The 26,603-nt window shown below is 38.2% G+C and overlaps 2 protein-coding genes across 3 annotated transcripts in view; both read right to left on the bottom strand.

The window, feature by feature from the left end:
* Nucleotides 1–1,554: 1,554 nt before the first annotated feature.
* Srrm234 (Serine-arginine repetitive matrix 2/3/4) lies at nucleotides 1,555–8,027 on the bottom strand. Of its 2 annotated transcripts, XM_088046792.1 has the most exons (10): nucleotides 7,856–8,027; nucleotides 7,508–7,755; nucleotides 7,356–7,460; nucleotides 5,318–5,626; nucleotides 5,210–5,266; nucleotides 4,543–4,702; nucleotides 3,889–3,944; nucleotides 2,522–3,835; nucleotides 2,294–2,473; nucleotides 1,555–2,019 (listed from the first exon to the last, which is right to left on the bottom strand). In XM_088046792.1, exons 2-10 carry the CDS (start codon nucleotides 7,744–7,746, stop codon nucleotides 1,848–1,850), a joined length of 2,592 nt encoding a protein of 863 aa, XP_087902918.1. In that variant the 5' UTR covers nucleotides 7,747–7,755; nucleotides 7,856–8,027; the 3' UTR covers nucleotides 1,555–1,847. The 2 variants fall into 2 exon arrangements, with proteins under 2 accessions (XP_087902918.1, XP_087902919.1); XM_088046793.1 differs by lacking the exons at nucleotides 7,356–7,460; nucleotides 7,508–7,755; nucleotides 7,856–8,027 and adding an exon at nucleotides 6,785–7,272.
* Nucleotides 8,028–8,719: 692 nt separating this feature from the next.
* Nucleotides 8,720–26,603, bottom strand: part of LOC148168562 (death-associated protein kinase related-like) — a 38,959-nt gene continuing 21,075 nt past the window's right edge. The window contains exons 2-4 of the mRNA XM_088046795.1: nucleotides 11,920–12,380; nucleotides 11,617–11,863; nucleotides 8,720–9,218 (exon numbers count right to left, since the gene is read on the bottom strand). Coding sequence (XP_087902921.1) covers nucleotides 8,885–9,218; nucleotides 11,617–11,863; nucleotides 11,920–12,380 — 1,042 coding nt within the window. The 3' untranslated portion in view covers nucleotides 8,720–8,884. The remainder of the gene's footprint in view (nucleotides 9,219–11,616; nucleotides 11,864–11,919; nucleotides 12,381–26,603) is intronic.

The following is a 26,603-nucleotide window of genomic DNA, read 5'->3' as shown; positions in this document are numbered from 1 at the left end:
AAAATAGATTTACATTCTAATTTTAAATAACTCTTGGACGTTAATACACAACTGAAAAATAGCAACTTCTTCAAATTTCACTAAAATTACGAGAGTTATCAATTTTAATAGACCATTTAGGCAATTTTTGCTTGGCATAAAAAATAAAAATTTCTAAAATTTGTGTCGTTCGATCTAAAATTTTGCAATTTTACAAAGTTAATATACGATTAAAAACTAGTAATTTACTGAAATTTCATAGCTGTTGCACTAAAATTACGAATTTTCGTCAAGGATGGCTGAAATTTTTGCTTCTCTTTAAAAATTTTTGTTTTTCGATCTTCAATTTTGCAATTTTCTAGAATTAATACACAACTCAACAACAGTAACCTAGTTTGATAAATGTAGCACTAAAATTACCAAAAGATATTTGAAATTTTACGCCTCCTTGAAACTAAACATTTCTGAAATTTGTGTCTTTCGTTTAACAATTTTGAAATTTTCTAAAGTTAATACACGACTTAAAAATAGTGACTTTCCCAAATTTCATAGCTGTGGCACTAAAATTCTGAATTTTCGTGAAGGATGCTTAAAATTTTTGCATCCCCTTAAAAACAAAAATTTCTAAAATTTGTGTCTTTCGCTCTACAATGTTGCAATTTTGTGGAGTTAATGGACGACTCAAAAATAGTAAGTTCCCCAAATTTCATAGCTGTAGCACTCACTCTATCAAAAATACGAACTTTAGCAAAAGATGTTTGAAATTTTTAGTGAAGATGGTTGAAATCTTTCAACATTCTGCATAATTCCAACTTTAAAATTTTGTTTATCATATCCGTCAGCCAGTCGCAGATTCGAGATAACCATTGATTAAAAATTAAAACTAAAAAAGTCTAAATTGAATGTATCTAACTTCGAATTATTACTAAGTGCAAGCAAACACTGTGGATATTAACCTGCTTTTTAACATTTACAAACCGAAAAATGGAGAATTAAACGAACCTAATGTTTCTTTAAATTAACAACTCTACAAAATGTGTAAATAAATCTTTTGTTTCACCTACCTTGCGAAAATTGCTCTCAGAACATTACTTTGCAGCAAGCACTCCTAAAACAACCCTCTTCTATAAAAGTCAAAACACAACTGATTCCAATAAAGAGATTAATACGTATTGCCTATTCATCACTTTTTTTTGAGCCAACAAAAAATTAAGTGGTGCTATTTATTGGCAACATCTGATGTAACCAGTATGAGTTTTAAGAAGGTCGAGTTGCGGAGTTTAATAAAAAAATCCCTACGATTTGTGGACCGAACTGATTTTGTAACTATCCAAGTAGTTAATCAGCATATAACTTATTGATTTATTGTTTAAGAATCTCTAGAATGGAAAACTTGAAAAAAAAAGTGAAAACCAAAGAGTTCAGATTTTGTAGTTTTTCATTTACTGGAATTCAATTCTCTGAAGGATTTCCAGACAATTGCATAATCTTTGAACGACATTATTCCTGTAACTCTTGCAAAAAATGAACACATTAATTGACGACGCATCGATTATTAAAAAAAACGATCACACGTCAGTGTGGATAATTTTATTAAGTGTTTACAGTTCTTATTTCTACAATAAATAATGGAATAAATAAATAAATAAATAATAACAGCGAAAATATCACAAAATATCATTTGACTAGAACAAATTGCACAAACGCAAGAGTATCCAAACATGAAGAGTCACTGAAATATCTAAATATATTACATGTAGATAACAACAGCATTCCACCAACAATGATTACTGTTACGTGAAAGGTTTCCCATCGTTAGTAAAGATTGAAGGTGTTAGAGTATTTAGCTATTTGTCATTGCACTAGAGTTAAGGTGATCGCGGTGAGAGAATGGGAGAATGCGATGGAGATCTAGACGAAGGACTGATCGAACGACTTGTCGATCTCCTTCGGGAGCACCAAGGACTACCGCTGTAGCTACTCTCCGACGACGGCGAACTCGGCGTCTGTCTATGATACGGAATAGGCCTCTTCCTTGCGCTATTTGGTTAGTAATGCGGTTAGCACGTTAGTAAAGCACACGTTACTATTTGCTACAAGCCATGCCACTAAGAAAAACCAAAATAAAAACACAACTAACTAGAAATAAAATTTTATTGAATCAAGTCTACATAATCTTAAAAATAAAAAAGACACTTAGCTTTATATCTAGGTTCCGCTAACTAACTGATCCAAGTACTGTTACTTGTGAATAATACGAACAAAATTGAAGAAAAAAACAAAAAACGGTGGTGCACACGACGACTGTGATTACCTCGTGATTCTTCGCCTGTCGAGAAAACTCGGAGAACCATGTCTTCGTGGAATTGACGGCGATCTTGATCTATAAGCGCTACTAGAGCTCGAGGAACTATCTGAGTCGGAGCTCGAGCGACTACTTCTGGATGCGGAGCGGGAGGCGGACCGCGAGTTGCTACTGCTCGACGAAGACGATCTGTGAAGACACAAATTATCACACGTCAAAGACGCTTTTCATACTCACCTAAAGCTGGACCTAGAGGAGCTCCTCGTCCTCGACTTCCGACTTCTCGAGCGCGATTTGCTCGAACTTATGCTTCTTGCCTTTCCGTTCGCGTTGCTGATATCAAAATCGTCCTTATCAACCTCTTTTTGTGGCGTGGCAGATTTTGATTTGTCCTTTTTCAAAGGTAGGATTCTTATATCAAACACGTCGGCTTCGATATTTTTCCGCTCTGAAGGTTTCGGACTAAGCGACTTCTTTTTTGTTTCATTAAAAGTAGGTTTAGGCATTTTCCTTTGCAAGCTTTCCTTCGCCTTCGCCGCCAAACCAGACTTCAATAACCTCAACATGCGTAATTCCTTGTCTTCTTCCTCTTCTTCTCTTTCGTTAACATCTCCAACTTGTTCCTCGTCGCTCGATGATCTCAACCGGACAACTGGCAGAGGTTTCTTCGATTTAGGGGACCTCTCTCGTTTGTGATCCTGACTTTTCTTTCGCTTGTTCTCCGAATCCGAGTCAGAAGTGTTGAATTTCCGCGGTGGAGGACTAGCTTTCTTCGGTGTCAACGATCTGATTTTCTCTTCTTCTTTTCGACGCAGCAGAGGCGATCTAGACCTGTCTTCAGCTCTGTTGTTTTTGTAAGAGTACGTTGATTTTGGTCTTGGGGGTGAAGGCGACTTTTGTACTTTTGGTTCTTTTCGGGTACTGCTAGAACGACTCCGGCTTGGTTCCACAAGTTTCTTTTCCTCAACTCTGCGATTAGGTTCCGGTCGTTTTTCAGGCGTTCTCGATCTGTTCCTCCGTCGCCTGTCCTCATTCTCTCTCGAAATAGATCTCTTCTTATCCTTGACTTCCGGGGATCGGGTTCTATTTCTGGACTCTTTCGGTGGTGACCGTGCTTTGTTCCGTTTAGGCGAAGCTGTTCGCGAACGTCTTTTATGTTGTTCCGGCGAACGCGATCGTTTTTTATGTTCCACGGACCTAGACCTAGATCTGCGGGATTTAGGTTTGTGCTCCAACGATCGAGATCGTCTGGATTCTGGGTATCTCTTCTTCTCCTCGAATCTTCCGTGGTAGTTGTTGCGACCTCCGTAACCACGACGGTCTCTAGATCTAGAGTACCGCCGCCGAGGAGATCGACTTCTTCGTTCTTCTTGCCGAGGTTTAGGTTTGGGAGGTGAAGGTGATCGTGCTTTCTTCGAAACCTTCTCTTCATGTTTTGGAGGTGTTTTCCGCTTTCTTTTTGGAGACGGCGATCGGTTCTTGGTCTCTTCTTTCTCCTTGATTTTTTCGCTTTTCCGTTTCTCTTCTTTCGATTTCCTGGGTTCAGGAGAACTGTAAAGAGTTAAGTGTAAAAGTCAAGAAGTCATGAGGGTGTCTTTCAGTACCTTTCTCTTGAACTATCGGAAGTCGAATGCTTCTTCTTCTTTGCAGCTTTCTTTTTCTGTTCAAACAAAAATGAAATTAGGTCCAGTTCGACGCTTGATTTCTTGCAACAGAAACACACATGTGCCCAAAATACTCAAATTTCTACTCTTTCAGTTAATGCTCTTATAATCCTGTGATTTTTAAGTGTCTTGGTTTCAAATATTGTCGTGATATTTGGAACCAAAATACAGCTACCCTTCAGAATTCTGTCCGTAGCTGTCGATCATGATCTTACGAATTTATGGGAGCATGCAGTCGAGTGCTAGAGGCCTAAAGGCCGGTACTTACTAGCGATGTCGAAAGCCTGTCAGGCTATCCTATGTAATGATGCGCAAGGTTCAAACAGAACAATGTTTACTTCAATCAACAAAAAGTTGCCTTCATGCATCAAAGAAACGAAAAAGTTAAATTTCAAACAACAAAACCAAAACTCGTGTAACAGAGACGAGTCGCCTTAAAAATCCCGTTGTAGTTTGTTTATTATAAAATAAAGTCAATGTCTACAATAACGATGAATAAAGCACTAAAAACTCACGATAGAAATGATCATTCCGAAGTATTGGAAATTAAAAGAAAGTTTTTAAAAGAAAGACACGCGAGAACTAATGACTAACCTCCTTCTTTTTTACTTTCTTCTTTTTCTTCTTTTCGTCTTCGCTGCTTGAGTCTTCCGACTTTTCCGACGTTGTATCAGTGTCATCACTGGACTCTGAAGAAGCGGAGGAACGACGCCGTTTCTTTTTAGACTTCTTCTTGTCCTTCACCTTGCCCGATCTAAAGGAAAGAAAGACACGGTTTAGACGTTTCGTCACTTTAAGACAACAAACAGACTAAATGGATGCAAAGGGTTTCCAGAAAGTCGTCACATTTCCACTACTTTAAGAGTTTGAGGAGGTGAAATGACAGATTTCTGAAAACGCGGTACACGTGTAGACTGAAACGAGAATTCTTAGAGTGAAATTCTAATTCTTGAACGCACCTTCAGTCCAAAAAAATGGCTGAGCTAGACATACGCAAGATCATGTAATAATTAAAGAGAAAACCAAACCATACATTTACCTGACAAGGGCCTTCATAACATGTACGGCAAAAAAATATACCACCATTGAATTAGTACGAGGAAATACACATTAAGGTACGTTTAATTTGAAGAAAAAAATCCACAAAAAAAGACAATCACAAAAAAGACTTTGAAAAACTAAACGAAAATCCCTTTCGGGATCTCTTTACCCAACTATTACGACTATGAAACAAAAAACCAGCCATCCGATCAAAAATTACCTTTCTTTTTTCCGTTTCTTGGACTTTTTCTTCTTCTTCGGTTCTTCGCTGGAGGAACTGTGGACAAACTCCAATCACAACCTGTGTTAATTGAACAATAATACCGACCTGTCTTTGCGTTTTCTTTTCTTCTTCTTCGCAGTCTTCCCTTCTGGTTGGACTGGCTCCGGACTAGGAGTGTGCACCAACTCATACCTAATCGCTTGATCTTTCTCTTTCTCTTTTTCCTTCTCTTTTTCTAGCGCTTTCTGTTTTTCCTTCTCCTGAATCGCGTTGGAACGCGCCACCTTTTCTTTAGCTTCGCGGTCTGGATCGAAACTGCTGCCATCCACAAAATACTCAGAAATACCGAACGCTTCACGAAGACGAGCGTTTTTCTCTTGCTGGGCTTCAGCCACTTGGTGAGTTTCGGTCACACTAGAGAAAAAAACAAACAATAACAGAAAATCGGAAAAAAAATGTGTAAAAACGCACTTTTCGCTAAAATCGGGAGCGTAATTATAGCACACCATCGTAAAACAATTGCGCCCTACAACTGCACACGGAACAATGCGTTTTATTATTCGGACGGTTCAGACCAAGGGGTGCACATTGAGGTGGAACCCTTCGCCAGTTTCACCCCTCCGTTGTTCAAGTGGCAGAACAGTGAAAAAATTATAGTCCTGCACCCTCTTAGTTACGAATTTTGGACTCTTTACAATAAAAATACAGTGAAACCTGTGTAAAATGGAACCTGTAAAAGCCGGAAACCTATTCATTACGGATTTTTAAAAGGGAAATTTTTTATTTACTTACGGCCGAACGTCTTGAACTTCAAAATTTCAAAGCTTCAAATTGTTGACTGGAAATTTTCGCGGAAGACATTTTATTTCTTTCAAAAAAAAGTGTGCGGAGAAGCCGACAAATAATTAGCATCTGATATTAGAATTAAAAAATAAAAATTGCATAAAAAGTTGCCTAAAACGGAAACATCGGACGGTCCCTTGCGATTCCGTTTTATGCAGGTTTCATTGTATCTAAATCACAATTCAATAAATTTATTGAAATATAAATATGAAGGAGAAATTTAAAGATTATAAGGTAAAAAACGAAACAATGTGAGCTAAAAAATGTCTCTATAATTGCGTTTTAATAAAAAGCGGCGATAACGATGTTGTAACACGAAGTGAGCGTACCTTCCCGTCGCCGTATTGGTGTACACCCCAACCCTCGCAGTACTGGATCAATACTTCCCCTTTATAGAGATATGGGGGTGACTAAGCTCATGTTGCATTCGCCCTACATACGAAAAACGTCATTGAAATGCAGCTCTTTTTCTCGCGTGAGCAATTGAAATGAATCGATTCCTTGATTGAAACTAAAACGAGTAAAAAGGTGCGCCGAGAAATGGTGGCTCCAGCTAATCGGTTTAGCGGATTACTGGCGAGATTTTAAGCGCAAAGTCGCCGCAAAACGTTCAGAAACGATTCGAGGATTTACTGCTTGAGCCTCGACGGTTTATTCTTGGCAGGTTGTGAAAATAAAGAAAAGCTTCGTTATAAATATAAAGTATGAAGAGCTCCAGTTCGTTTTTACCTCACGACGGACCTCATTGTCTTCTTCGGCGGAGCAGCCCTGACGTAGAAGTCGTTCTGTGGAAGAGACTGACTGCAGTGACAATGGCAACAGCACTGTCTCCTCGGCCCGGTCCTGGCGTGCAGAGGCGACTTGGAGGCTAAAGCTTGACAGAAAGCGCCCCGCCACAGTCGTTCGAAAATGAGACGCTCGTTAACCGGACATCGATTTTTCGGAGTGGAATAAAACATCGTCATAACACTCACGGAAAATCCTTACGATAATTATAACACGGAAGCAAAAGATTATTATCACACGGGGGTAAAATTACTCTCAACATATGTATATTTTCTAAAATGGAAGACTTGCTCTTACAGACTAAATGGAAGACATATTCGATTTTGTTTACGAAAGAGATTATCTCTCACATTTCGGCGATTTTGGAAAGGGAGAGCGGCGTCTGTGCGCTGCCATCACCTTAATTCAACTGGGGGATGAAACCGGGAGAAGAACGGATGCTGCGCCGAAATCAATAAGGGAAATAACACGAACGCCGACGCATCCCCACCCTCATTAAGGAAAAAATACTTACGAAACACGCCCCCACTGATTGACAGGTGGCTCCAATTTACCCCCTTGGCCCATCAACAGCTTGCGGTAGTTTCCGACTTTGTTATTAACAGCCTCTTGGGAAAAACTACAAAATCAATGAGAACCACATCTCTGAACAACCATTATACATACCCTTGCTCTTCAAGAATATCAGCGAACTCTGCGCACTTCAACTCAATTTTCCGCTTCCTCTCATGATCAAGAATTTCTTGATTCGGTTGTCTATGGGTTACTACGTCTAAATTCACCAAATCCTGCTCGCTCTTGTAGGTCTTCTCCTTCTCTCGAGGCTTCACAAGAGCCCAATTCCTCTGGACGTGCCCGTTGGTTCCGGAGCCCCGAGGAGTCGTAAGGCCGATGCCGTTGTACATTTTCGCCTCCTACAACAAGAAATTGTTCGAAACTCGTGCAGAAACTATGTCAGGAATCTTTTATTGATTTTAGAGTGACCTACTGTTTTGTAGTATTGCGGATACTTACAAATAATTCTGGCGACGTGGAGGTTTCAGACTATTAAAACATCGTTAAATATCAGTTTTAATGGTTGTACTTTTTAATTACGGGAGTAAAACGTTTTAACTTCGACACAGATACTTCGGCGACATGTCAAACGTCAAACTTGGCTCAAAGCAGAGGTACCAACGTGACCACACGAATCTGTCACGAGATATAATTCTCATTAGACATAATTGGGGGTTTATAAAAAGGCGGTAAATTCAAATTGTTTATTATAACAAAGTTTTTTTTTAAGTCTTAAAAAATAAATAACAACCGCTGAGTCCTTTTATTGATTCGCTGTAATGCCATCTTCATCTGTAAAACACAAATTAATTTTCTAGAGATTTATTAATTAAATACAATGTACAATACAAACAATAGCAACTTAATACATAGTGTTCACAAAAACAATCACTATTAACAAAAAAGGCAGAATTCTGATCCCTTATTAGTTTCCAAAAAAGAAAGCAAATATTTTGAAAAATCACAACATGATACATTAGCTCCCATAGAATTTGCGAATTTGTGCTCAACACAATAAATTTCCTGAGTATAATGATTATATCGTTTAGTATAATACAACATCAAAACAACACTTTGTGCTGTTGTTCCTAGAGATTTGTTTTACTTCAAAATGAATAGGCACAATTCATTGAGTAAGCATGAAAATTTGACTAGTCTATATCGAGTCCACACTTACTTTTTAATACAGAAAATCAGTCTGAAGTGTATAAATTCTGATTCGTTGCAAAATAAAAAGGATGCTTGTATCGATTCTAATATACAAAAAAAGAGACACCGTGGAAATCACGTCCTCACAAGCTACCCCAATTAAAAAAAATAATATACACAACAAAAAAGAATACTTTATTACACTAACCATAAACAAAAAAGCAAATAAAACATAAATTATCGTAACTTAACTTATAACTAACAAAATGTACATGACCCAAGCACATGGAACATTGTGTGAAAATTGGGGTCTCATTCTGTACAAATACAAAACTTTGGCTAACATAGAATGCCTCTATCGACGGTGATAGTAGGTTTGGGCACTGGTGTGTGCGTCAGATGACGACAAGCTGTTCCACATTGCGGACAAAGGCAGTTAGACGATACTGTGTACGTACGGACTGCTGATTCTGTAAACGTTCCTGTTAGAGTGTCTGAGCAAAATGTTTTACGTTGCGATTTTGGCGTTTCAGTTATGCAGGTCATGCTTCGGTTTGAACAGCTCGATTTCGGAGAGGTCGACTCGCAAGGCTTCATTGCAAGAGACGGCAATGGACTGGGAGCGGGCGAGATCCACGGATGTGCTAAAAGGTCTTGTACTGAAGGGCGCTTTCTGAAACGCAAAAGAAATATGATAAGAATAACACCTAACGAATGAATCACTATTGTGATTAAACTGATAATAATAACAATTACAACTGCTTTTATCTGGGAACTTAGTCATCGCTGAGGTGGGAAGAAAAACTCGTAAAATTCGTTGATGGAAATCGTTGATAATCGATTTTAAATGGCTCTATTCAATATTAGACCAACATAAGTGTTACGTAGTCAGTTTTTACATGATAAAAAAAATTTTTAATTGCTTCCTACCGAAGCACTCATTACATTTTCCAATCATGAAGAAGTGAATTTAATGAGATTAATAAAGCTAAAACTTCAGCAATCAATCAATTCGTGGAACTATATCCAGCACACGACGTTTTACTTTTGAAAACCACGACGTTAGTTCCACTTTCAAGTTCTGTTTGGTAATTTCAAGTTATTACATTCGTTTTATTTAGAAACAATTAGCGTAAATTATGATACTCCATTGTAACGTACTCTAACTTGAGAAATCGATTGGTACATAACGTCTATTATTAGTTTTTCATTGTTACTACAGCAACACCCTAGTTTGCTTATAACTTATAACTTATCTACACAGGGTGTTTGGTAAGTAAAGCACCAAACTTTAACAGCAATGTTATGAAGGTGGTAGTAATTGAAATCTCGAAGAATTTTTTTTCTGCAACAATTCTTGTAAGCAGTGGAAGGACGTAAAAGTAACCAATCGCGCCACAGTTTGGATATTTGGAAAATTTAAGAAATCAAGTTATTTCGTGGAACAAAATGTCTCTCTCCTATGTCACGTGTCTGTCATCGTGTGCTGAATAATTTTGCAATAGTCCTGAGATTAAAATAAATCTTTCCTTGTTGCGGCGTTTATATCTTAATTTAGATCGGAGCAAAGGACAATTAGATTGGTTTTATAATTTCGTACACGATTTATTGTTCGAATTAAATATTTAGTTTGAAGTACATTTGTGCCGCCACAGACTAATAATGTCAAAACTGACAGTTGTTTTGCACTCTCGTTTTTGTCAAAACTAAACTATATTTCATACCAATTGATAGTGTGGCCCCCATTTTAGTGTTAAAGAGTATATACACATTGAGCAGTGCATTGTACTATGCTAGGAAATTTTGGAAAAGTTGGTATTACATACTTGCAAAGTAATGAAGTAGAGGGGGATGACGCAGTCAAAGTTTTAATTGTTGACATTTTCTGGTTTTCAAAATGTGGATTGTAAGCGGATGAAAATGCTTGCGCCAACGTTAAAAAAAGCAATTTCGGTCTTCATTTGCTCTGTACCAACGTGTAAGTTGACATTTAAGGTTTCACATGAGAGTCATTATTTTGTTTAAAATTTTAGAGCATAAACTATAGACGAGAGTTCAATGGTTACAAAGGAATATTGTCTGGCCACCATGAACTTCACTGTTCTGTAAGTTTCACCATTCAAGAAAGGTAGACCTAATGTTTGGTGTATTTCAGGCCACATTCAACTTCTTTCTATTTGATAGTTTCGTTATTCCAAAGTTTGTTTGGTGTACACATACGATATTTAACGCTATAACGCTTTTGGAACCGTCTAATTGCTACAAATTTTAAAAATGCACCATTAAAGGGACACAACTTTGTTAAACTTCTTTGCAATGGGAAGTTTTGTGCTGACAACCGCACCCATGACAATTGGTCATAATTTGAAAAAAGACATTTTATTTCCTACACTAAATCAACATGAAATCTTTGATATGTGAGGTATAGACGTATTCAAATTCAGCAATTCAAAATCCTCGATGGCTGAGGTAGTTAGAATTTACCTAAATACGAATTGAACACTTTATAGTTGACTATGTAAACATTAAAAGCTTTGCTAAATTCTCCATGTGTTTCACTTCTAACCAGTTCTTCTAATAAGTTAACAACTTAAATATTTCAGTCATACGACAACGAGCCACGCAAACTTTATAATTTCATTGTCAACAAATAGAAAAAGAATCCACTTCTTTGAAAACCATTCAAAAGCCATTCCAATTTTGAAATAACTTCAAATTTCCGTAAATACGGGAGCCAATTGTCAATGTTTACAAATGATGACGTTTCTGTCAAAGTGCTGTCAGACAAGGTCGTCAACTTTTGGTGTATAAAAATGTCCCTATGAAGTACAAACATTCCTCCACACAATTTTTTGGGATAGTCCCAAATTTCGGGCCAAGTTTGACATTTGGACCTCACTATCAATTGGTATGAAGTATACTATGTTTTCAGTCAGATCTTTTATTATTTTTCGAATTCTGATTGGTCAACTTTACAACCTTATAACTTTTACAAGAAAAGGAAAAGAAAGAAAATTTTTACTCAGACCTCTTTCTGTAAGCACCCTGTAGAACTAAAAAACGAGTCTTACCTAGGATCCGTAACTAACGCACTTTTGATAAAGTCAATCGCGACGTTCGAAACATCGTCGAAATGTTCAGGTTCGAAGGATAAGGCACATTTTGATATATTGAGGAAGGTCTGCTGCTTATCATCCGATCCAAATGGCGAATATCCCGTGAGAAGAACGTATGCCAACACACCGATGGACCAAATATCCGTTGAGAGGCGGATGGGTTCATAACTGAGTACTTCTGGTGCTACATAGTCTACAGTACCTGTAACAAAAAACAACAATGATTCGAAAACCTAGTTTTAGGTTTTGATTGCTTACCTATAATTTCTCGTACTTTGACGCCGGGCTCTAAAACCTTCGAAATCCCGAAATCACAGAGCTTGATGTCATCACAGTTGTCCTCAACAGAAAGCAGTAGATTCTGCGGCTTCAAATCCAAATGTACAATGTTCTTTTCATGCAGGAACGCTACTCCATCTAGGATTTGTTTCATCGCTTTCCGCGCCTCCGTTTCACATAGACATTGACCGTCGTCGAGGATGTGCTGGAGCTCACCGCCGGCGGCCAATTGCAATACCAGAACCATCTCCGTCGCTGATTCATACACTTCATGTAGACGTATGACTCGATCGGTCGACGAACACTGCATCAAAACGGCTATTTCGTGGATGATCTCTTTCATCTGGTCTAGATTGCGACGTCGCTTCTTCACGAATTTGGCGGCGTATTGCACGCCGGATTTCTTGTGGACGGCGCGACATACCGTCGCGTATTTGCCTCTGAAAAAGGATAAAACAATTAGTGGGTGTCGTGCGGAGTTGAGCAAGTTTTTACTCGTAACATTTCTTAGTGTAATAAACAAAAGCACACGTAACTTTATTGTTGCGTTAATTGCCATGCTTGGCCTGTTATGGTATAATTCTTCATCGAACGTCGTACTCGCAGTCGACGGGTGAGAATTCAACTTCACATCAACCAGTGGATGAATAATTAAAACGGTCAGTTCGTTTCAAGGTGAATACGCGACATTCACTTACTCAGACAACACATACTATCGCACCGGGAAGTGGACAACCAGAACGCGATCAACCGTTAGATAATTGTTATTATAAAATCACCGATTTGGTATTGTTGAACTGAAACGAAATACGGAAACTGTACATTATGTCTGCAAGATAATGATTATTGAGAAAATGACACGCTTCGACACTCGATGCTTAATCGATTATGCAGGGTTGGACGGACAAAACCGCGAAAGGATGGCCTCGTTTTGCAGTTTATCAAAGTGTGACATACATAGAATTCCATTGTGGACTTATTAGAAGAGCCACTATTTAGATCACTGCTTCAAATTGTAGGACACGACCTTTCAGAAAATAAAAAACTGTTTAATCAACTGAAGAGGCACGCTTATAAATCAACATTTTTCTATTACTTCAGGAATTATCATTTATCCGTTTACTTTCTGATATCCATTCCTTCCTCATTCTAATTACGCAACGACTTCCTTTTCGCACGTCGTTTATTTGCCACAATTCCTCAATGTCAAAATTACACGAAAGTAAACATAGTATTTTATTCAGTGTGAAGTTTCGAAAGACATTAACATTTTAAACCTTCGAAAGATAATAAATTTCTCGTACCAAACTCGGTTTGTTTGTGTGAATTTTGCATGACTTTTTTCATTTAATAGCTAAAACGATTTGTCTACACGTCATGATAAAATTAAGAAAACAATTTAATGATACAAACTAGTCCCCCTTTAAGAGGATTCGATAAATTTTAAATTATGCGGCGCGACAATCTTGATGGAATCCAATGTGTGCTTTTACAACCGATAACGTTAGGCAATTAATACTTTAATGGCGTTAGAACTAATTACTAGTAAAATACTTTTTTAGTTTTAACGAAGATAAGATTTTCACCGGTGATAAAATTGAACGTTAATTTGCGGTGTGCACAGGCGAACTATTGAACTTGTTCTATTCAGTGGCCTACCCACTTTATAATTAATTTTAGCGACTTGACACGCATTGTTGGAATTTATTTAAAAATTATGATAATTTCGCAATTGGTTTCTTTATGGAATTTTTGATTGGTTAACACAACAGTGACAAATGTGTGATCGGTTGACACTATTACTGTTTACTGCTGTCGCGAATTCTGGGAAAATAAAAATTACTTATTTAGGTTTATTTATCGATTGGCACATAAAATTTCCACAGAAAACACTTTTGATTGTAAACAATTTACGAGATTTGTTCATAAACTTTTTTTATAACGTCTCGTTGAATTCAGATGGCATTATAGGTAAAAAAGTACATAAAAAAGATTAGTTCACCTTTGCATAATCAGATTAAAATCGCGGATTTGTCTTCCGTGTTTCCAAGAGAATCATCATTATGTGTCTAAATAATGGAATCCGCTAGAAAAAATCCCTCCATCATGCCATTGGCCGAGGGCAAATGTCAACAAACAGGATCTCCAATACAGTTACATTTTTTCATTGTCCCGACGCGACCAGCTCAAATATTCAGCAAAAATGTCGTTTCTTTCCATCAAAAACCGGCAAACAAACTCGACGACATTTCACACCTCCCTGGTCTGCCGCGTTTCCGGGAACGAAAAGCCCGGAGGCGCTCCATAAATAAAATGTCTCTTGTTTAATAAACGTACGTTTCGCATTCCTTGGGAATTTTTTAATTACATATTATATTTTATTATAGTTCGCATAAAACCGTTTCTTTTTCGCCATGACCCGGTTCACCCCAGCTACCGTTCGTCTCACGCTGGCGGTGTCGCCGACCTGACGAAGACCTTTGCAAAAAAAGACGAAACCGCGTGCCGTCGTCGGCATTTTTGTAGTATATCGTGAAAAGCGCTCAAATCAATTAACTGAACCGGTCCCTCATTACGACATACGTGTATTGGCGGTGGTGCATGCGGATGTGAGTACCAACAGACGACAACCGGCCCATGAATATGGAAACTGAAGAAGGAAACGAGTTTCGCATCAGCTGCCATCGGCGGCGAGCCTTCCGAGGACGGCCTCCGATGACCTTGAACGAACAATGCCATTTCTTCGGGGGAAACAGGACGACGCTTTTGCCACGCTACCACCGGAATACGAAATTGTGCTGCAAGTCAGAAAGCGTCGAAGGCGGCCAACTAACCATTACAAATTGCATAACGATTTGCGTAATCTCCCAATATATCGCCAATACATTCATTAAGTTCTAGACGTTGTTTACCATTTTTTCGGTACTATCTAAATGGTCTTGTTTGTTTTATAAATGTCTAAAGTGGCGGTTAAGTGTTAATGTTGGCAAAACAGTGCATTAACAGATGAGTAACGCCGGAATTGTAAAAATTCATTATTACAATTCCCAACTGGGGCCGCCCACAGGCACTTGCCAATGGCTTTGTTTGTAATAACTTCTGTCGAGGATGGGTCAATGTCAACTTGTTATAACGAATCAGATACCAAAACGACCTGGTAATATCTGCACGAACTATTTATGGCAGGGCTCAAGCTCAAGTGACCCCAAGATTTGCAACAACAAAGAAGATGTCAACAACAGCAACCTTTTCCAAAAACTTTTTGACTGCTGCGGTTATTTCCCGGTCACTCTACTCTACTCATGAGAGCTCATTTTACAAGTCTTTCTTCAGCTCCTAGTATCATTTTATGGTCTTGCATATTGTCTGGTATAGCCACTTTAGCTCTTAATTGGTGCTTCGTCGCCATAATTCCCATTCCATTTTAGTGGAACGATACTCTGAATTTCTTCATTTCTTGCACTCTTTAGATAAGTAAGCAATGATCCCTTTTTGTTCTTGCTTTAAACTGATATTATCACTAGACGTGGTCCAAAATATAAATAATCTAAACTATTCATTTCGGAAGATACTTTATATGAGGTTGCATCTAAAATTTCGACAGCGAAACCACAAAACTGCCTTGTACTGATTTTTTACCACGAAGTCCAACAGCGCGAATTATATCCAATCAAAATATTAATAATACACGTGGGAGGTCCTATAATTTTTTAAGCAAATTTAAAAAAACCGCTACACCGGTGCTTCTATCCCAAATACAACGTGACAATTTACGAGTTGATCATGTATTTAGATAAACAAATTAGCAACACCAGTCATCAATTCTTAAAGAAGACTTCAACATGATTTACCTGCTCGTTTTTGCATAATTTATACAGAAATTCGCTAATGGTAGTCGCTACCATATTTGGATTGTGGCAGCTTCCAGAAAATTAACATGTTTCGACTTCTTTGTTCGTCAGATTTGGAAAATGTCGCAGTGTTAAAGATTTTGGTAAGCCCTTGAGAAAACCACAATCTGAATTTAAAATAAGGACCTGTCATTTACAACCAAACAAAGACTCCGTTGAATTGAGAGGGTGTTCGTACAGGTTAAAGTCTATCCTCAATCTGTATATGGGAAATTTCCCAACAACTCGTCGCCCATGGAATTTTCGTACGATTTTGCCAAATCGCGTATATGGAAAAGCATATAAAAAACAATGAGTGTAGGAGTTTTATGTAATAAAAACGCACGACCAGTGTCCCCAAAATCAAATCGATAGCTAACCTACGTGTTTTATGACTCTATTTCTTTTTGCCATTGTTTCTTGATTGCCTTGTCTTCAATTTCGACATTTTAAACCACTTTTAGATTATCGGGGATCAAACCTCTTGGGGCAATTATCTAAAATTTAGTCCCCGGTTTCAGTGGGCACTAATCGGGTACCACTTTTGTTATACAACGTTAAATTAGTTTGCTTGGTCAGATGATTGATGAATAAGCGACTATTATAATTATTGATCAGACGTATCACAGCGTCTGGCGTTGGTACGTGGGCTAAACCAATCAGGTCGTACCTCGATGATCATAGAACTTAGATTTGGCAGCCCACGCAGTACAAAAAAGTGCAAAGAAAGAGATTAAGAAACGGGTTCTTCTTCACTTAAGGTGACACTGACTGTCGACGGTCGAGATTGACCAAAGAGCAGAGTTGGGGGAATTCAGAAGTGCTTCTAGTTATGAACGAGTTTCCTAAACCAAAGGTGAAGTACTACCAGAATCTAGAATCTAGATCATAGTACTTCGCAACTTTTTCAATATTCTGTCTAAGAAGGTGGATAGACAACAAAGACACGTGTCAAGTCGATCTGCTCGCGAAAAAAGCACACGCCACGACCGTGGGCGCCGGCTATTTAAAATCAGCATACACTGTCATTAAGAAGTCTTAAATTGTATTTGTAAAGCGCACAAAGTTGTTTATATGGTCATCGTCCTTGGAAACTGTTCGTATCAACGGTCGGTTTCTTATAGTATTGATAGACAATTACATCTTTTGTTTTTTACGTAATTGAGTATAAACCAGAAATTTTTTGTATTAATTGTCTGTTGTTCAGTTTTCCTCCAGACTAATCTAATTGGCGTCGCCGTCGTTACTATGATTATCTGTGACCTTATAAATACAAAATTATCTATGATTATAATCCGATAAATCAATAGATAATTACAGAGGGCACCACATCTGCTATTGTGAGAGCCTGAGGACCTGTGGACGATTTCTGTTTTCGGCGTGGTATTTCCTTAAACGGAAGAGCTCCAAAACGACACCCTTGCTTGAACTTTTCATTAAATGCTAAAAGGAAGCCATCAATATTCCGCTCACGTACGATGATAGCAACGTTCTACAAAAGGCGTTTCGCATATCGTGGGCCCTTATAAATTTATCGTTGCAGATCCGTAGTGGGAGAGCAATCCAAACGGTGTCCGTCTCGAGTAATAATCAGCACAAATGCCACACGTTCTCAGATTTTTTTCTTTTGATCGGATACGAAATAAACCAGCAATAAAACTAGAAATTTTAATAAGACGTCATTATCGCATACATCCGTTCACACGCTGGAGTTTTTCGACCGAATATGGCCGTAATTAGATGCGGTACGACCACACAGGTAAATTCATACCCTTGATAAGTGTTTACATGCAACTCGGTTGTTTATCTCAAGATGTATTAATATGGTACTTCGTGGGTGGTACCTTCATATTGGACGATATAGAGTTACAAGGCCGAATGTACTAAACCCTATAAGTGTAGTACCATCGAAAGCCCACAAAGCTTTAGCAACCCACTTGATTGAAATCTCTACTCAAATGTGGTTGTCATATTTCCGGGCGTGGTACTACCTAATCGGACGTTACCGAATCAACGGTTTGGGTGTCGTTTACCTCGACCACGTGGAGATTTTCGAATTGTCATGTTGTGCCGATATGGCACTAGGAAGTAAAAAACTAAGACGAATTCGTTGATCTTTGAGGGCAGTAACCTTGTCAACGGCATCTGGTACTTTGGCTAATGATAAAAAGACGACGAAGCCTTTTGTTGGTTGTCGCATGATCTTGACATTAAGAATAAATGGTTTTGTACGCAGAGTTAACATCACCAGTATTGAGTTTGTTAAAATTATGTCCAAATAAAGAAAACTGGCGCTGAGAAAGTACCATCCAATATACCGTCGTACTCCTTTCGTTCTTTTCACTCTTACTTTATGATTCCATAGGGGATTTAATGGCCCGTTAAGCGCAATTTTGAAATAGCACACCAGAACAGATGCGTTTCATCACACGTTCCACTAGCATCCCAAACAATCCGCAACATCCACGCTAATAAATCATGAATTAATACGTTTGAAAATCGTTAATTCGCTTCATGAACACATTACGCGGTCACGACTTTTAATATTCCGTCATGAATGGATTATATGGCGAAATCGCATGTGCCATAGTAGTAGAGTAAGTCGAGAGCAAGCGAGGCTTCCGGCAACGCTTAGTTTACTTTCGAGGAATCCGTTTCTATGGAAGAACGAACGAGCCATCATCATCGCTGTCGTCCAGAAAAGCGCGATTCTCACGCGAGGTTATTGGCAAGCGTATGCGATGCCCACGGCTAGGTCACAGGCCGGGGTCAACATTGCTAGAACTGTTCTTCTTCTGTACTTCAAAATCGACTCCCTGAAGGGTAATTCGCGCACTAAGACTGCGTAATTACGATCGCGGGCGTCTTCCTCGTCTTGCATAAAGCTGCTCCAGGAGCAACGTGCTGCACGAATTTTTCTATAAACGTAATTACAACTCTTCTGGGGAAATTCATAACACGAACAACGCATTTGCTACAATACCTTGCTCATATTCAAAAAAGGAGGTGAAAAAGTTCGGAGTTCAGATGGAAATTTGCTCGCGCTCCAGACACGACAGATGCTCATAAAGATGAGCATTGCAGGAAATGAGAACAAATGAATGTCTCGCGTCGGATGCCGTGACACCCAACGGCCATTGAACGGTCAATCCGCTCAAGAAAACTCGCGAGAATTAAGTGGAAAGTATGCAAATCCTTTTAACGGTTTGCGAAATGCGAGGGCGGATTATGTCGTTCGAAAATCGCCATTACATTTCAATTCCTGGTTTCGCCCAGATAACGATAGGTCAATTGTAATTTTCGCAACAACAAACCAACAGGTGGATGATATAATAAATTTAACTTTCTACACCTCGGCAGTCATAAAAAAGCGTTCGAGATTCGATGCTGTCGGGATTTATCTCGGACTTTTTTCAACGTCGTTTACATAACGATATTTCAAATTACTTTCAATTAGTTTGATAACATATGCGAGATGACAGTGACGGCCGTAATTACCCCCATGAGGGTATTCATTGCATGTCGCCTTGCACCTAGGAAAGTAATTTCTCATCATTAGGTGAAGGTATATCATATGGAGAGGCCAAAACAAGAACAAATGGTGATGGTACATAACAAACATGACGCACCATGACTTAATTTCACACTGCAAAATCTTTCAAAGCATTTCAAAAATATCAGAATCTTAAAATTAGAACATCTATGGTTTAACTGACTGTGTTGTAAACCAATAAATCTGCTTCTAGATCTTGTAAGATCAAATCTTGAGGGTCACAGGAAAGTGTGCCTTCCCCATACAATGTGCAATTCATCTTGTTTCGATCCATTTTCGCATTTTCTGGGTTAGAAGGTCTACGTTTAAAGTCACGAAAACCATCTTGGGTTCATTAAACGTACCATTTTTTGCCGTGGGAAAATCTCCGATACCATGCGAATTAAAGCAGCGAACATCCGTCTCGGGTCGGTTTCCAGAAGTATTAAAGAAACTCGTTACCGTCGGTCAATTAATAACGGGCCGGCGTGAATGAAGAAAAAATAAAGAACATAAAAAAGCTGTGATGTGCTGTTGGTCGGTCAAGCTTGAAGGTTTCTTCGCATTTCGAATTCCTACACTAAAATACATGTAATTTTTGGCTTTGTTTTCAAAATTCCACCGTTATTACAATTGTAGTTTGAGAACTGGCACGAAAAAATGTCTAGAATGTGAGGGTCGATTCACACGGACTGAATTTTCAAGGACGGTCGCGTTTTTGTTTGGGCAACTGAGTGTTTTCGCGGTATAAAATTAAATTCAGTTGACACCTAATTCACGTTTTTGCCAACGTAATCGACCGAAAACAAAATAAATACAGCTTTTCCATTGCTGTGGTGTTGCAAAAACAAACGACAAGGCCGAACACAAGGTAACTTTACCTAACCAATTTGCTGTTTACTTAGAGTACTCTCAAAAACCAAAAAATAACAGCAATAAATCGAGTTTCTCATTCGTTTGCGCAATTGCGATTACGCCACGTCTTTTCCTGCAGGAAAAAACTTCTTCCTGACATTCTCCTCGTATTTATACAAAACGTGAGCGTCTCGTGAACGCGTAAACACGTAAGGCCGTCGACGTCCCGCGTCTAGACGCGAGCGTACCGTCCATTCAGGCGGCGCCGGGCGTCGCCCCCTCCATACACGGCACGCGCCGTTCCGATCGCCGAGACGTCGACGGTTTTCATTGATGGTTTTGCGCCAAAACGATTTTCGGGATCAAAGAAGACGTCCGTCGTCGACGATAAAATTACGTATAATTGCCCTCTTTATCGCTTTACTGATCGTTTATATTTGTATTGGCAAAGTGTCAAAACTGACGAGCTAACCGAAAATAATAACAATCGTGTTTATTCAACGATTTGAAGTTTTTTGTTTGCGTGCAACTGCATCGTTAGATGTTCGGAGTTTTCCACTTTTACTCATTACTATTCAAGATAAATCACGAGAATGTCGTTTCATAACGAAAAATTTAAGGATAATGGCGAAAGTCCGAAATTTGCGTCCATCATGAAGTAACTGGAGAAAGTGGATATCCAGCGATGATCAAACATTATTGACCTCTGAACCATCACGTTCGGCTCTCAGTTCGGTCCTTAAAGACATTTTTACTCATTTAAAATTGTTTACGATCCGCTCGGAAAACTCAGGTATTTTGGCACGGGTTCAGGCATGCCGCAGCATTCCACACCGGAATAATCCGTATAAGATAAGAGTTCAAAGGATGCGTCGGGACGAAATTAGCATCACGCGAGAAAACTAATCCGTTTTATTTAATAAATTGGCCGACGTTTCCGATTTGCAACACGACGAAAAACTCTAATTATAGAATCGGGAGACGTTTAATAATTTAATTGTTTTGGTTTTACCGGCCAAATTCCACGAGCAATAAATCCATAACCTATGTCAAACGATAAAAAATTGGAAAGGGTTGGACCATGGCCAGGTACTTCCTTGAGAAGACGCTTATGAAAACTTTATACCGTCGATAAATCTTTCGTGATGGTTTCTGCATTACTACATTTTTCTACAGTCATTAAATTTATTTCTTCTATATGTTAAGATAAAGATCGCACTGATGAGCAGATGGTATGATCGTACGTCAAACAGCCGTTACCCGTTGGTGAAAAAAAACGTCAAATTGTCGTCATTTGTTCATTATTTATATCTGTGGTATTGTCTTTGCTTACCGTTATTTACTCAAAGTGACATAAACGTGTCATGTCCGACAACGGACGCACGTGGGGGTTGTAGGAAGTTACTGACCTCAAAGAACTCTTGTAAAGGAAGTGTACACAAACGTGGATGGATTTACACTTTTCAAATAAGGCGAGAAAAAAAAATGGCACAAAAATTCCTAAAAATTCAAGATAATGATCGATGAATAACGTTGAATTAGAGTCGCCACATACCAAACGTGACAAAACGTGTCATTTTTGACGGAAAAAACTTACAGGTCAGCAATGTCATTATCAGGGTACTGTTATGACAGTTATCAGTAGACACGTGCAATGTTTTATTAGCTTCATTAACTTAAAAATTATATCCATATCTAAATGTTTGTTCATTACGGTAGATTTCCTTAAAAATATGATGCATGTTTCACATTACTTGCCTCAGTAAATTCCTCATTATCTAGTGAAGCAAACAACCAAGTCGCAATTTGACATTTCAGAACTGTCACGGTCATGGGTCAAGAGCAGACAAAAAAAACATATTTTAACATATGAAATACCAAAATCTTTTTTTATAAAAGAGTGAAGTAACTAGTTCCTAATAGTTGAAAGTTCTGAGATTATTAGTTTCGGGTTCAAAGAAATAAAAAGGAAAACCAAGTTTCTGAAAAAAATGTAAAAATATCTCTTTAATTTCTCCGAATTTTTCTTAATTAGTGTTAATATGCATGGAACTGCAGAATTTGTTAGTTATTTATAAAATAATATATGCAAATACATATTTATAAATGGAATATGCAAATATGCAAAATAAAACTGTTGTCAAAAACATCTGTATCTGACTAAAAAGTATGTAAAGGTTAATGAATAATGCAATGGAAGCAGCTTTTGTTGAAACATATGGGACCAACTCAACGGAAGATCCTCATTATTTAACCCAACATTTGGCTAAACAATCGTATAGTATTGTGTGAAAAATCCTCAATCAATTATCCATTTTCCGCGCAATAATTGATGAGAATTTGACTGACATAATCTACCATCCTAATGATTACAACATCAACGCAAGACTGCACAACATAAATAATTTTTCACGTCTCCTCAGCTGCACTTTACAGAATAATGAAAATAACCACCTTGCATAACTAATTACAGTTGATCTTCACAAACTAGAGACCATCACTCTTTAATCTTCCAATTACAACAATTATTACAATTGTGCTGGCAGCGAAAGTGGCAACCACTTTTAAAAAAATGGAAACCTTAACGAATCTGTTGACATTTTCGCAACAGTTCTTTCGTTTACATCAACATCATTGTTGTACCACGCGCCCATCACACAAAAGGAAACGAATTAACAACAATGGGCACACTTATATAATACACAACAACCACATGTTTTAATAATTAAAAATTGAGCAAAGCTTCTTACATGCATAATTCGCATCGCATTTTGCGTAATTCAGTAGACAAACCCATAAGGTTTTCGTTTCATAATCGTTAACGAAGTCATGAGAGGGTGGTAACAATGCAATTGAATTTCTGTGGGTTTAACCGCAATAGGGGGTCGTACCCTAAGGGCCATATGTGCGCTTTATTGTAATTTATGGCGAGAGATCATCGTACCGAAAAATATGAATTTTGACAACGCACCAACTTGCATAATGAAAATTTACGACTTTCGCGATTTACGAATCTGGACCGGACTTTCTAATTTATCGATGGAATGTCGTAACGTTGTAATGAAATTAAGATAACAGAAAAAAACATAAACGCATACCAACGCTTCTGGTATTAAGAGTTGTGGCACTTTGCAAGCGACATGTTTGTATTCATTACTGGCGACAAATTAAAGACGTGTACACACGCGGTGATCATGTCCTCGAGCTCCAAACATCTCACGATTTTAATTTATTTCTCGTTCGTGTTATTTTGGTCATTATCTGTTTAGATTTACATTTTGTCATTGAACGACGACCCACGCCGCCGCAGAGCTCGCTTTTATAAGAGACAAAAATGTTTTCGGAATGGAATTTCCGGGGGCTTTAGGAAAAATGACTAAAAATAAAGTGGCGCGTTGCTGGAAAGTTCAGCGTCGGAGCAATTCCAAATTTAGGCGGGTCTGTCGATCGGTTATAAGCGTCTTTTTGTCAGGATGGAATGTGGATATTTCTGATGGTCGAAAACGAAAGACACTGATTGTGTAAAAAGTCTAAAATAAGAACGAGGAGATAAAGAAGACGTTCCTAATTATTCTGACACTGGAATGTGTCGTTAGCTAAATGATCGATTTTCTTGGGTATGCATAACACTAACTAACCAACATTTTACTTTGGCAAACCTACAGTGTATCACAAACTAGACTACATGTACAAGTATTTATTATTCACACGATAACAAGACAACCATCATGTATTAACTTGTAAACTTACGGCTTGTTTACCACTAATAGCAATCGAGAAAAATAAACCACTTTTCGTCCTGGTTAAGTGTGTTGGCGACACCCAAATTCCACTTCGACGCAAAAAAAACACCACCACGACAACGATGAAGAAAATGTCTTTTGCACGTTCTAAAGTGAATCATCAATTATAATTTGCGAACCAAAACCGAACCTCATAAATTATAAAGACGCGACCGAATATTTTGGCTTCATTCCACAACTCATTTTCCATGTGGCATGCGTGCGTGAAAGAGGCATTCAAGCGGTCTTATTTTTCTTCTAACCGACGCGATATTATCATTCGGACAATATAAAGTTAATGAAATATTTGACACTTTCGAAGTGAACATTTTGTTCGGTTGAATGGTAGGCGTTCGGCCCACGAGTGGTTTGAAAAACTACTGATACCCCATGGGTCATACCAATCCATTATAGACCCGCTGGTTATTAAAACGAAGGTGGGCAAAAATCTTGAAGCAAGGGTCGTCTAGCCGATGTTTTTGTTGAATTCCTCTGCATTCTTCAAAATTCTTTAGAATCTTTCAATTTTCCAATTTTTTATGATCAGAAAGGCAAAAAGCCAATAGAAAACGCTCGGTGAAAACAAAAAATTAATTAAAAGTAATTAATTAAAAATTAATAATTAAAAACATAAATAAACAGTTAACCCATTAATGGGAAAATGGAGACGTAGGCGAATGGATAAGTTTTGGCATTTCAAACACCACTTATTGTTAGTTAACTCCATTATTTATGTGGTGGCAATGAATAAATTTTATTTTATGCAGTCATTACTGGACAGAAAAACAAGCACGTTGAAATGCAAAACTAGACATGCTCATTTTATCGCAAAACATTTATTCAATGCTTTCCATATGTCTCTTACGATTTTTTTAAATTCGTCTTTTTACGATAGAAATTTCAACAAGAACATGTCGAACGAGTATCTCAACAAGCCTTTCACATTCCTAATATCGTTCGAACTTTTTTGTAACAATGACAGAGTTCAAATACGCGATCAAAAAATTACAATCTAAATTACGGAAACGAATAAACGAGATGTTCGTCGCAATGGAGACTTTCACGCGTGTAAAATATGTCAAAAACACGACTTTTCAATCTTGAGCGAGAAAACCCGTCGAGTTTTTTGCGTTAAACGAAACCGAAAGTATACGAAAATGTAAGATTAGGTAGCTGTTCGTTTTACATGAAAGTGGATGATTAAGAGTCGTTTGATCAGCGATCATCCCCATCGCATAGCATCGCCAATCTAGCGTCTAATTATACAAAAGGACGGCTGGCACGAGCGCCTCATTCCGGCTAAACTTAACCGGATAATTACGTTTTACATAACGCCACACGGCGTGAACCTGAAATTCGCAACGGACATCACACACACGGTCTTACATCCTAGATTAGTCCCGTCGTTCCGGAGCCGCATTCCGGTGCGAAGACGACAGAACGGACTAGTCACGAGATGCCAGACTAATTGTGGAGGAATTCGCCGCAAATAACCGCACGGGAAATGTTAAAAAAAGACGAATAAAAAAACGTTAAGAGGGTGGTATTTTTAGATGCAACGAGGGTAGACATCCGCGAAATCTTCGAAGACGAAACATACAAATCGTCAGATGGAATGTAAAAGATGCGATGTCCAGCCGTGCGTTCGCTTCACTAAAGAGGATAAAAATCCGCAGACGCATTATGCGGTTAAACTTTACGTACTGTAAGAGGATTGCTCAACTATTTATTTACGTGCACAACCGCATTAGCGACTCGTGATTTACATTTATTGCACCGAGTCGATTAAGAACATTCCGGAGATGATTTACAGAGACGGATTTATTCATTTTCGCAGGGGGCAAAAAACGACGATGAGAACGAGAGCTTCGATGAACATTTTTCTCACGGAAAGTGAACTTACCTGGAACGTTATTTTATACCCTCCATGACCATGATCAATTATTGTAATCGACGTAAATAGAAAAAGACTTCACCGGAGTGTTTCACAATCTCACTAGCTAAAGTCGTCCCGCAATTAAGACCGTGAATCACTTCCCAACGAATCTATTAACTTATATTTAGCCCACTCGCTGCTAAATCGAGAGCATTTCACAATGTTGCGATTGCAATTCTGTTTATAATTATAATCGGGATGGAAATAAATGACAAAATGCCAAAATAATAGCTCCCAAGCAGCGAGGTAGCATTGACACTAGTTACTCATCCGTTAAACATTTTATAATGTGACTAAGATTGCGAGAATTCTTAGCGATGCGATGACTTTTTACGAAACGATTTGCATTTGAGTATGTCGCCAAGAGTTGCACACGCACGGAAGATCATTACAAAATGCGAGAATTTAAACTAGAATGTGCAATCCACGTAGTTAACACGTTATGGTTATACCTCATTTACATAATAGCTGTTCACTTTTTAAACAATTAAAACACTTGTCAGGAATATTATTACTGTCAACAACACCCAGAAGGAAATCTATTTAAAAATGTAGACCCTCGAGGTGTTATTTCAATATGTAATTTGTTGTTATCAGTGTTTGGAAGACACGTTGTTTTGAAAGCAAACTAAGAATGCCGAATGTGGAAAAATCTCCGCTTCTATTAA

Source organism: Gnatocerus cornutus, chromosome 9 (assembly GCF_029298725.1).
Source record: "Gnatocerus cornutus isolate USDA-ARS CGAHR chromosome 9, icGnaCorn1.1, whole genome shotgun sequence".
Lineage (NCBI taxonomy): Eukaryota > Metazoa > Arthropoda > Insecta > Coleoptera > Tenebrionidae > Gnatocerus > Gnatocerus cornutus.
This window is presented reverse-complemented; position numbering and strand designations above follow the sequence as displayed.

Excerpts from the sequence above, each read along its gene's own strand:
- Srrm234 (XM_088046792.1), bottom strand. The coding sequence starts at position 7,746 with ATGTACAACGGCATCGGCCTTACGACTCCTCGGGGCTCCGGAACCAAC. Across the intron at positions 5,627-7,355 it reads AATCAGTGGGGGCGTGTTTC|TGTGACCGAAACTCACCAAG; the intron begins GTAAGTATTTTT and ends TTTTTTCTCTAG. Across the intron at positions 4,703-5,209 it reads AAGAAACGGAAAAAAGAAAG|ATCGGGCAAGGTGAAGGACA; the intron begins GTAATTTTTGAT and ends TCTTTCCTTTAG.